The sequence below is a fragment of the Bubalus kerabau genome, chromosome 12, assembly GCF_029407905.1.
Source record: "Bubalus kerabau isolate K-KA32 ecotype Philippines breed swamp buffalo chromosome 12, PCC_UOA_SB_1v2, whole genome shotgun sequence".
NCBI lineage: Eukaryota > Metazoa > Chordata > Mammalia > Artiodactyla > Bovidae > Bubalus > Bubalus kerabau.
In genome coordinates, this window is record NC_073635.1 from 79,801,907 (window position 1) to 79,813,940 (window position 12,034).

The window sequence follows — 12,034 nt, forward strand, 5'->3', positions numbered from 1 at the left end:
TGATCCCAGGAGCAAGAAACAAGACGCCTCCCGGGGATGTTACGGATGTGTTAGCTACAGTGAGAACAAATTCACTGGCTTATCGTGAATTTTAAAATTGATCCAAGTACATGGGAAATGCCTAAATGCATAGCACACGTAAGCATTTCAGCAATCACTTGCATTCTTTTTCTTTTAAAGGAGGAAGATGCAAGAAAGCAGCGTCACACCCCACACCTACCTACAGGAGTGTCATTTGACTCCACAGTTGGTGAAAGAAAAGCTAATTCATAAGAAAAAAGGAAAAGTGAAACAAATAAAAATAAACTACAGTAAATAAAAAGGATTTCTATTGTTTAAGCAATGGGATCGTTCAATGAAAAAAGAGTCACACTGGCATGATCAATGGTCTGTTAAGTTTGCTAAAAAAAAAGTTAAGTTCCTATGAAGCATTTTATCAATTTTTTTTAAAAAATGGAAACGAGAAAAAAAATGAATTCACCAATGAAAAACGTCAGATATTCTTAATGTCATGTGTGAACTAATTCTCTTATTTAAAATGAATGGCTCTGTTTTTAAAAAGACTAGGATTAATATATTTAAAGATAGATTACCTTGATATCTTTGAATCCTGCCTTTTCCAAATGGCATTGGTAAATTCAAAGGAATATAATGTTCATGATTGCACACCACACGGAGAAATTCGAATTTGTATTCAAAGAGGGTCTGCAGGAAAAAAAGGGTTATAGTCATAAGTTATGGATACTCTGCACAGCCTCCTAAGAAACCCCTGAGGAATGACGTGCCTATGGCTTCTTCCCTGTCTCAGGGCTACATGCTCTAGGGTACTTTACAGATTTCAGCATGGCTTCAGGGATTCACTTGAAAACAGGGAACACATTTTGCTAAATAATGTTCTCCATTGACTTTTAGGGCATTTATTATTTATGCTCCTCCAACTTCAATAAAGGATTTCAGGCAGCTTATAATTACAGACCAGATTCAAAGCAAGAAAAAAATGAGAAAGGCAGACCTTTAAAATAGACACACAAGGAAAGAAACAGAAAATTCTAGCAGAGAAAGGCTGTGTGGTTCCTTCTGTTATCTTGTTAAATAAACTATGATTTGTAACAAGAATACTTTTAGTTGTGCAGCTGAGAGTCATTTCAGGTATTTATGAGAAAAACCAACAGGTATGTTTATGTTGCATTTGGAATTACTGTGTCTCTAATATCTTACACAGGCTTCCCTGGTGGCTCAGTGGTAAAGAACCAGCCTGCTAATGCAGGAGATGCGGAATGATCCCTAGGTTGGGAAGATCCCCTGGAGAAGGAAATGGCAACTCACTCCAGTATTCTTGCCTGGGAAATCCCACTGACAGAGGACCCTGGTGGGCTAGATTCCATAGGGGTCATAAACAGCTGGACATGACCTGGTGACTACGCGTGTGTGCGTGCACACACACACACCACACACACACAATATCTCACATACTACTGTGAGTTCTAGTTATTAATAGTTAGTATCTCCAAGGGAGGGCAGTGAGTAGTGCCTCTGGGACTGAAAGAAAATTCTGATGTGAACCCAGAGAAATAGGTAGGTATCTGGATTCACTCAGAGAGACAAAAAGAAGTGTGTAACACACACACACACATGCACATGCAGGCACACACACTACCTTAGGATCTCCAGGAGCAAAGCAGCTGATGTAGTTGTTGATCTGCTTGAAGACAAAGCCCCTGTCCATGAAGGTGAAACATCTCTGCGGAGGAAACAACCCACAAAGATTAGTATTCAGGCTGTCGTGGAAAGTTGGGTTCAAATCAGTGTTTACTGTGAATAAGTTTGTCCTCTGGCATAAACACATTCGCTGAGCACCTACTGCGTACGAGTCACTCTGCTAGAAAGAGCACATGTGGCCCCCAGTGGACGCCCTCCCCGCTGGAGGGCCCCCCACCTTGATGAACACAGCCAGGCTGTGGTTGGCGTTCCTGGACGCATCCGGGTTATCTCGGTACTTCTGCGTGATGTGAGGCATTAGCATGGTCACAACAGTTTCCACCGCGTGATGATAGGAGGCAGGGAATCTCTGGTTTCGCAACAGCTGAAAAGGGTTTAGAGCAAACGCTGATTATTTTTTTAAGTTGAACTGTTTTTTGGGGAATAGAAATCTCATCTCTGAAAGGTACAGGCATTCAAATCAGCCAAAGTAAAATGCAGAGATTGCTTTAGAAAGCACTGGCTTAGGGTTAAGCCTCAAGTATTCAAACTGAACACACACAGAATGGTGACTGTATGTCACTAGTTGAAACTGCTCAGGAGGAGTCCTCTTTAACTTTACATAGTAATTTTTTTCTCTGTCAGGAATGCATACCTAAGAAATTACACACGATCACTTAGCGATTAGCTACTACTTACCATGTGTCTTCTACATAGTGGGCACTGTACTAGATATTTTTATATAGCCTTTTCATTAAATTCTTAAACACTCTCATTTTATAGAGAATCAGAGAGGTCAGGTAAATGCGGCTTCAGTCACACAACTAACAATAACAGAGACTCAAACCTGGATCTATTTATACAGTGAGTTAAAGGCCTGTGTGCTTTCTGCTCTGTGAGGCCGTACTGCCCCCTCTCCCACCCCTCTCCTGCTCCATAAGTGGAACAATTTACTGAGGACCCAGAATGGGAAGCGGGCTGTACTGGATGGTCCATGCATGCATGTGATTCTAACGCCATAGCAGGGGGTGTTTCCATCCCTATGTTACAGACGAGAGGAAACTGAAGCTTGAAAAGATTCAATAAAGAATACTAACTGACCTTTAATATCCTTCCTTCCCTTCTCCCTTTTAGTGGCAGAATGCCAGGGTTTGACAGGGACACATGGCCTCCCAGCTAGAGGCTACGTTTCCCAGGGTAACTTGTGGCAAGATAATGGTCATGCGACTCATTCTGGCCAATGGGCTATAAGAGGAAGTTACGCTTGCCTTCCGAATCCTTCTCTTTGCCACTGCCTGGAATGTGGGGTGGTGGTGAGCCAGCTTCTCAACCATGCAGACAAGGATGCTACCTGGGCTGGATAATTGGATAGGAACATGAGTCCCCAAATGACCTTGCAGGACAAGCTTCCCACTGTTTGAGCTGCCTATGGATCATAATTTTCTAAAAGAGAGAAATTAACCTATTGTCTTATCAAAGCCACTATTATTTTGGCCTATTTTGGAGGAGCCAAACCAGTATCTTAATAGCAAACAAACAGCATTTTGTAAAACTAGAACTGGAGCCTAGGTATTTTGGTATGAGAGCATGCATTATTTTATGCTTTAAATACCAGAAACTATAATGAAATTTTGGAACTCCAGCTTTACAGTAATCTCAGTTCTCACACCAATAACAAGACAATCTTTGTAAATGTACATAAACTCAAGAATCCAGTGAGGGAAGGATCAAGTCATAAGAATTGGAAGTTTATCTACTTTCATAAACAGAACAGTAAAATCTGAAATTCCAAAAGGATTTTGTTCCATTCTGGCAAACCAGTAACTCTAGATCCCAAGGTGTCAGCCTCCATCAACCATTAGCTATCAGGAACTCGGGCAAGGCCAACTCTAACCACTAGACATGACTGCCAGGTAGCTTCCAAGCCAGCCACTCCTAAAAAACGAGGTCTCCCAAGAAAAGCCTACCGAATGGTGCTGAGTTAACAGCTGCTTAAACCATGAAAAGTGGATGGAAAATTCTATAATGGAGGGATGGGGTGGGCCACATGGACCTATGAGTCAATATTATCACAACTAAAAGTGGGACAACTGGGCATCCTATACCTCCTGATAAGTAAGATACAGGAGTACCAACTAAGGTGTATCCTTGCCACATAGAAAATCAAACCTGAAAGGAGTTTAGCCTCTAGATATCACTACACAAGAAACAGAGGGTACAGAGACTCAGGTAGTGTATTACTGCAAGCTTACAATCGGCCAGATCTAGAGTGTGGGAAATTCTGCAGGTCAGGTGGCTTACTTTCTTCAACAAATACACTGCATTAAGAAACAAACAAATGGAGAAGGAACAGTGTGAGGGTCCAAGAGAACTTCAGGGCCACATCAACCCATGGCAATGTGTGGACAGTGTTCAGATCCCGATTCAGACCAATTGTAAAATGACACTTTCGAGACACCTGGGGGAAACTGAATACAGATGGGGTGTTAGATGATAATAAAGAAATATTGCTAACTTTACTGAGTGTCATAATGGTGTAATGGTTATTCTTTAAAGGCTTTACCCACTGGATATTATCAAAATGGTGCAATGGCTATTCTTTAAAGGCTTTACCCATTGGATATTATACACTATAGTTTTACAGAGGAAATGATAAAATATTGAGGAAATGTTCTTAAAATACGCTAGGAAAAAGAGAAGTGTGGGGGTGGATACATAAAGCAAGAATGGCAGAGTGTTGATAACTGTTGAAGCTGAGTGGGTGAGAGGTACGTGAGATTCATTAAACTACTCCCTTTCCTTTTAAAATTTTCTATAATAATTTTTTTTTATTAAAAGGAAAGAAGTGTGGTGACGAGTGGTGTACAATTAACATACCAACCAACCAACAATACTGCTTGGCGATTAGGAGGTGGTAACTCAGTGCCTTTGAAGGGTGAGATGAAGCTCCCCCCTTGTGACAAACAGCTATTGTCAAGAGTCCTAATTTGGCAACACAGCAATGAGGTAAGATGCACATGGAAGGGTGATAAAGACTGAGGTGATGAGACGATTTTACGGAGAGCGCTATAAACTGAGATGGAAGCACATGACCTAGGCTAACGAGCTGATGTCTAGGGCAGTAAAAGTACATGAGTGGTGGCTCAGGACAGGACGCTGAGATGGCAGGGGACTTCCTGGCCAAATGAAACGCTACTCCTGACCACGTCCTGCTGGGGGATCTTCCCTCAGTGCTGCGGCCGCGTCCATGGCGGCCCAGCCCCCACCATCTCTGCCTCCAGCAGATGCTGCTGGTGAGAGGTCTGCCCGCCCACAGACTATTCAAACTCCAGGGGGAAGGCAGACTTGTTGGTATAAAAGTTTTCCAACCACTCTGGTAATGCACACTCAATTTCACCTTGTCACTACCCTTCCTCTCCAGGATCTCTAACTGTCCGCTGCTTGCCCGCAAAGCTCCCCCACAGTCTCTTCGCTGTCTCTGAGCTAATCCTGTTTGCACTCTTCCCTCTACCCTCAGCCTGAGCCCGTACCTGGGCATGAGCTCCTTCCTCTGCCGGACCCCCATTCTCCTCCCACAAGGGAGGCGGCCTTCAAGGCCCAGGTGGAGCTCCAGCTCCAGCACCACACAAATGTCCTCTTGTATTGGAGCTCACACGGACACCTTCACACACTTTCCTCTAAATGCGTGTTCTCCTTCTCCAAGGACTCTGTCAACTGCACGGTGGAGGCCACACTCTCCACTCTGCCTGCATCTCTCCTCAATGCTCTGCCTGGAGCACACACTGTTTGAAACACGCCCTTGTGGATGGAAGCATGGCTGTTAACCATTCTGCCATCTCAGATGCACAGAGTTTCACATATTGTTCAGGAGAAGTCTGGGCAGTCCACTCAGAACAGGAAACACACCTCCCTTCTTTCACTCTTCAAATGGAAGCTCTTTTCTTGCTCAATTAAGACAGAAAATGGCTGAAAGCTAAACAACTGAGACTTAAGGGAAGAGGTTCGGCCTGTCCCCACCCAGGTTTCCAGCTTCCTGCAAGAGCACCTGTGGAATGCTAACAATTTGCTTGAGTCAACGTGGGAGGGAAGGAAACTCAAAATGAGTCTGCTGAAATTATAGCTGCTAAAACTAAACCACAGGGAAGAAAAACCTAAAGTACGCTGACCTTAGAGGCAGGGTGGAGCTGGGGGTTGGGAATTCCTCAGGAGGCCACAGTGAGGCCTATTTTGCATTTTCCCCCCAAAACTACTTATTATACATTCTAAGTACATCACCTATGGAACACTGAAGTCTGGAATGGTCTCAAGTAATCAATCCAAACTTCGCAGGTCCATCTGCAGTGATATGGAAATTGACTATTTCAGATGCTAATTCAGAGAGAGGCTCTGATTCTCAGCTCCCCTCCGCAAAGGGGTCATAGTTTGATTGGCTGGGGATGGGAAGGTGGACACATGACATTGCCTCTACCTTCGGCACGACAGCGTGCAGGTCTATCCCTCCCTATACGTGTGCATCAGATGAAACAGCCTGGCCAGCACCAGGAGTGGACAATGAAGACCGAGGCTCATCACACTCTATGACCCCAAGTGCTGGTTTGTGTCAGACTTTAAAGGACACTGAAAGCACTGTCTAGCTCTTCTGTGAACCATGGCCCAGGTGCTCCTATGAGACAGGTGTGTGCCTGGTTACAGCAACTGAAGATAAGACTCACCAATGAGGAAAAAGGTCAAGGTCAGGATTATAAACACATTGGAGTATTTTGACAATCTTCAGCCTAAAAACAGAAAAACTCTAAGGGGATTTGACCATGATTCTGGAAACCACCAATGGTACAGAAATGGTGAATATGAACTTGTTCCCTAAATCCAGAGCACAGGGGCTGGAGACTAGGGCATGCAACTCTACAGATGCAAGACAAGCACTAAAACAGCTGATGCAACCATACACAACTCATCACCTAAGATATGAGGCAAAGTGACTGCAGGCTTCAAAAGCAGAAAAGAAGTTCCTAGACCAAGGTGTGACTTAGCTAGTGGTTACCATGGGGAACGGAGAAGGCAATGGCACCCCATTCCAGTACTCTTGCCTGGAAAATCCCATGGGCGGAGGAGCCTGGTAGGCTGCAGTCCATGGGGTCGCACAGAGTTGGACATGACTGAAGTGACTTAGCAGTAGCAGTATCATGGGGAAAGGGAATTGGAAGGGGCAATATAGAGCCAGGGGAAGAAGAGGCAAGAACTATCAGATGTAAAATAAGCTGCAAGGATATATGGTACAACAAGGGGAATATGGCCAATGTTTTATAATAACTACAGATGGAATATAACCTTTAAAATTATGAATCACAATTACAATTACAACCTGTAATTTATATAATATTGTAAAGCAACTCTACTTCAATTTTTAAGTCCTACAAAAATTAAAAACGTGTGGTTTCAGGGAAGGGAAGCATGATTTAGGGAAAGGGTGGTATCTTGGGTGACACGGAAGCAGAAGTCACGGGGGAGGGGAGCCCCTCTGAAAGTGACCAGTGTCGGACTCCCCCGAGTGGTGGGCAGGTGTTCAGAATCCCTTTTTATAGTAAATTATGTTATGGTTAAGCATTCTCTTTTTGGATGCCTGTGTTTCTTTTCAAGCTGGAATGCTTTAAAATAAACTACCTCTAAAAACCCTCCGAATGCTGTTTTGAGATCAGGATATAATTAACTTACAGAAAAGGTTGTGCATGGCAGCACTTGAGGGGCCTGTGTAAAGCCCTAAAGGATAAACTAAATGTTTATCTGTGGAGCTAGAGAACTGGGCAATAGGCTGGGAATGGCAAGACACTGGTGAGGGGCTGACTCTGACTTTGGCATGATTCTTGGTTCTGTGAGGCTGTGTGATCCTGGGCAAGGATCTAGATCTTCATGGGTCTAGACCTCCACCATCCACGTCTGTGAAATAAGGGGGCAGCTGCACAAGAAGGTGGCTTTCTGGTCGCTACTGATCCCAAAATTCTGTGGTTTAATTTGGCATCTTGAGAAAAGAACACACACAACCCTTTATTAACTTTCCATCACAGTTCTAGGCTAGACACTGATCTGTGTGTGCTCAGTTGTGTCTGACTCTTTGCAACCCCATGAACTGTAGCCCACCAGGCTCCTCTGTCCATGGGGTTTCCCAGCAAGAATACCAGAGTGGGTTTGCCATTTCTTCCTCCAGGGGATCTTCCTGACCGAGGGATCAAACCCATGTCTCTTGCCTCTCCTGCATTGGCAGGTGGACTCTTTACCACTAGTGCCATTTGATATTTGATTTTAAATACACTTCTCAGAAATGTTTCAGACGTGTTCCTCACCTCCTTGACCATAGCTCCTGTGGTCTAACTGCACATTTTCCCACCTGATCTCCATGAGGGCACGAACCACAGTGCATTTAACTGCATAACCTTTGAGACTAGCATATAATAAGGGCTCAGCGAATACCTTCTGAACAAATTGGCTATTTTAAAAAATATAATCAAGTCGCCAGTCTCTGAAGTGATCCCGTTTAAAGACAAAAATAATGAAAATCCAGTAGGGCCTTGTTGTGAACTGAATTGTGTCCCTCTCCCCGACTACCCCACAAAAGCCCGATGTTGAAGTCCTAAGCCCACCTCAGAATGGGAGCGTTTTTGGAGATAGGGGCTTCGAAGAGGAAATTAGGATAAAAATGAGGTCATCAAGATGAGCCTTAACCTTACAGGACACGCAAGGAGGATATTAGGATGCAGACAAGCAGGGAGAAGACCCCCCATAAACCAAGGAGAGACACCTCAGAGGAAACGAGCCCTACAGACACCTTGCTCTCAGACCTTTCCCCTCCAGAATCACAAAGAAATGAGTTTCTGTTGTTCAAGCCCCCGGAGTATTGTATTTCTGGTGGCAGTCTCAGCAGACTAAGACTGGCCTAGAGGCTGTCTTGAATAGGAGATGACATCTTTAACAGAAAGGCACTATAACATAACATGGTGAGGGTGTGTGTGTGTGTGCGCACGGCACACGTGTGTGAGTGTGCCTACTTAGCTGCATACTGCCAAGGAGACAATCTGCTAGATTTTTCCCTTGGCAGGCTGTGCTGGCATGATTTAGATGGTACGTTACTCTGTGGAAGGCAGGGCCCACCTCCATCTGGCATCTTCCTGTGCACTAAAATTGGATTTAAAAAGGGGGAAAAAAAAAGGAAACCTCCTCAGGCTCCAGCACTGGCTGTATAGCAGAAAGCACAGCTTTAGGTTCTGAGCCACACCCTCCCACCTGACAAAATCCACAGGCCCTTCCCCAGGCTTGCTCTGCACCCAGATCCCTGGTCCAGGGGGCCCAGAGCTCAAGCCTCCCTCCCTCGGGCCCCCTTATCCTTCCCACATTCACTGCAGGGGCTGCTGGGCTCCAAGACGGCTGCTCCCTGCTCAAGCACCCACTGCGCCCAACCACATGCCCCGAGACTCCACTTCTGCGGAGCTAAGATGCAGCAAGAATCCCGTCACACAGCAATTCTGGGACCCAGAGAGTCTCAGAAGCAATTCTGCCCATGGCCGCCTGGGTTTACTGCATTGGAATCCTATAAATATGTATCTACACTGAGCCTCAGACAGCCAGCGGTGGTGTCAGTCCAGAGTCAGTTCATCTTGTGGCAGAATCCAGCAGGGACCAGGGGACAGCCTGGGACCCAGAGAGTCACACACATCTGGGAACCACAGGGAGAAGGTGTGCGGTGGGGATGGAGTTGTGTCTCTGAGTCCACTCATTGGCTACCGAGGCTGTGTGGTCATATTAGATTTTCCCATCCAAGTTCCTGAGAATAATGTACCATGTTCAAGACACTTAAGAAACACCGGGTAATTACATTTTAAATGAATGCTTAAGCTGCTACTCCTACTTCCACAAATGTGAAGACTTCTAAGCTAGTCAAAGGAAAAGACATACTTCTGTTTGGATTTTTAATAACAGTGCTCCATGAACGTGGGCTCTGGAGCCTGACTGGTCACAAAGCCCCCTCCCTCCATGCACCATAGCACGGCCCTGGGCACTCATGCACTCTGGTCTTAGCTTCTTCATCCATAAAACAAGGGGCGAGACTAGCACTTCCGCCTGTGGGGTTGTTGTAAAGCTAAAATGCCTTACTACTCAGAAAGCCCCTAGAGCAGTACTGGGACTGGCACCCAGAGAGCTTTAATAAGTGCTGGCTACAATGAGAGAGACTTTCCCCTGAGAACTGCTGGGCGAACTTTGAGAGGAAGTGACGTACCTTAACTTTGGAGTTCTCTATCAAATGCTGAGCCATGGATTTTATCAAAACTTCAAAGAAAAACCACGAATACTAAAAAAAAAAAAAAAAAAAAAAAGAATCCAGTAAGGAAAACAACAAATCAGAAGATGAGACATTTACTCTCTTAGTAAGGTCACTGACACGAAACAAGTGTGACCTGAAAACACAGCTGAACCTCCTGACGAACGATCGGACCCGAGGGGCAAGGCAGATATGCACCTGCTTCCACGTGTCCAGCAGTAAACAGCGCTGTCCCACCGGGAAACTGGGCACTTACACCTACCATGGCACAGCCAGCCACGGGCGCCCCGGATCTCATACGAGGCCCTTCCTCTCGGCTGACTCCCACCTGCGGGCTCTTGCCTCTACAGTCTCTAACTCAGTGTCTGCCACTGGTCTGAATATGACTGTGAAACTCTGAATGTAGTAATGCCTTGTGGCTCGCTTTGGAGCAGAAGCATTAACAGCAGAGTTGCTACTGAAGAGTTATCTCTGTTACCTGCTTTGAGGAGCTGCTGACTGTCTCCAAAAGCACAAAGAGGGTGAAATTGATCAGGCCAGGAAGTTTGAAGTTTCTTCAATTTGCCCACCGCAAAGCCACACTGGCCCTCCCGACGTACCTTGAGTAGTTTGTTGCTGGTGAGGAAGTCGGCAGAAGGCTTGAGAATCGTGGTCATGGATTTGGTCAGCTCTTCGTGCACTGTCTTGTATTCGGAAGCAATATATGGCTCGGCCTTATATGCATACTTTGAAGAAAGGGGAAAGATACTTTAGTGCACTGGTTCTCCAAGATGGATTGAGAGTTGGAGAGGCTCCCAAGGTTGGAGACCAGGGACCAGGTATCACTGATGGGTGGGAGAGGAAGGTGTGGACACGGAAGGTGGGAAGGGTGGGTGTCATGTGACAGGAAGAGGGAGCCCAGGGTGTCTTCAGGGAACCCATCAAAACACGTGAACCATCTGACTCAGCTGGTGGGTCTTCCAGGACAGAACTCTACCTCCCCAAAACTGTAATCAACGTGTCACATGACTGACATGCAGCAACTGATTCCTTGAAGCACCCCAACTTAGTTTAAATATAAATTAATACACAACTACAATTCAGAGGTGTTCAAGGCTAAATAGAACATGTGTACTATTCAGAACAGTAAAGGCCACTATGTTCACTGAATATTGTATGTAAATGATGAACTTTTTGACATTTATCTAATGTCATCTCTTGCTTTCCTACATAGTCCAATTTGATGGTGGCTAGAGCTAACCTTCCATCTTTAAACCTCTATATCATTTGGGTCACATTATTTGAAAAAACCCTTAAAGAAAGAAATGTAGCTGAAAGGATGAAATTAAGGAAATAAATGAATGGCTGCCCCTCTTTGGACATCCCCCTCATTCAGGTGCACAGGAATAGAAGAGAAAGCAGAGGTGTTAAGTGTTATCCAAAATACACCTTCAAATAACTAGATTTAAGGAAAATAAAATAGGTCCTTAGAAGAAAAGTTGGAGAGCCACAGATCTGAATGACCGGGGCAGTTTAATTTACATACCTTAACATATGACCTCAAGTGGCCCTCCAATCCTTCCTCATGGCACTGGGCAACGACATGAATAATGACCCTACACACCACAGGAATGAATAAAGCAATGAATAGTAATGTGGAAATGGAAACATTTCATTATTATCACAGTAGCAGTAGAACAATGATGATGCTATTGGCACCACAGGAAACGAGGAAACGAGGCATTGGATGGGGTCCCCACATACGGGATCAAAACAAGTTTCTTAAATATCATGTTCAACATGTACTGGCACCCCAGATACGTATGGCTGTGCTCCAGATGTGGACACACTGAGAGGGAAGAAGGGTACCACCTTTCCACCTCGCTCACCGTGTCACGTTGACCGCAACCTCCTCCTGGGTTGCTCGGGTGAGGACGCGGAAGAGCTGGTTTAGGATGGTGGGCAAGAAGGCGATCATCACGTGACCCTCCATCGCGTGCAGGCTCTACAGGCGTAGGATGGCAAGGTTCGTGTTATCATTTTAAAAGT

The 12,034-nt window shown here is 45.1% G+C and overlaps 1 protein-coding gene across 22 annotated transcripts in view; it reads right to left on the bottom strand.

Annotated features, from left to right (window-relative positions):
- DOCK9 (dedicator of cytokinesis 9) overlaps window positions 1-12,034 on the bottom strand; it is a 285,572-nt gene that overhangs the window by 70,901 nt on the left and 202,637 nt on the right. For all 22 annotated transcript variants that reach the window (XM_055542924.1, XM_055542919.1, XM_055542920.1 and 19 more), the window contains 7 exons: window positions 11,875-11,990; window positions 11,532-11,601; window positions 10,606-10,731; window positions 9,965-10,036; window positions 1,937-2,083; window positions 1,658-1,741; window positions 594-705 (listed from right to left, as the gene is read on the bottom strand). In XM_055542924.1, the coding sequence (XP_055398899.1) occupies window positions 594-705; window positions 1,658-1,741; window positions 1,937-2,083; window positions 9,965-10,036; window positions 10,606-10,731; window positions 11,532-11,601; window positions 11,875-11,990 (727 nt within the window). The remainder of the gene's footprint in view (window positions 1-593; window positions 706-1,657; window positions 1,742-1,936; window positions 2,084-9,964; window positions 10,037-10,605; window positions 10,732-11,531; window positions 11,602-11,874; window positions 11,991-12,034) is intronic.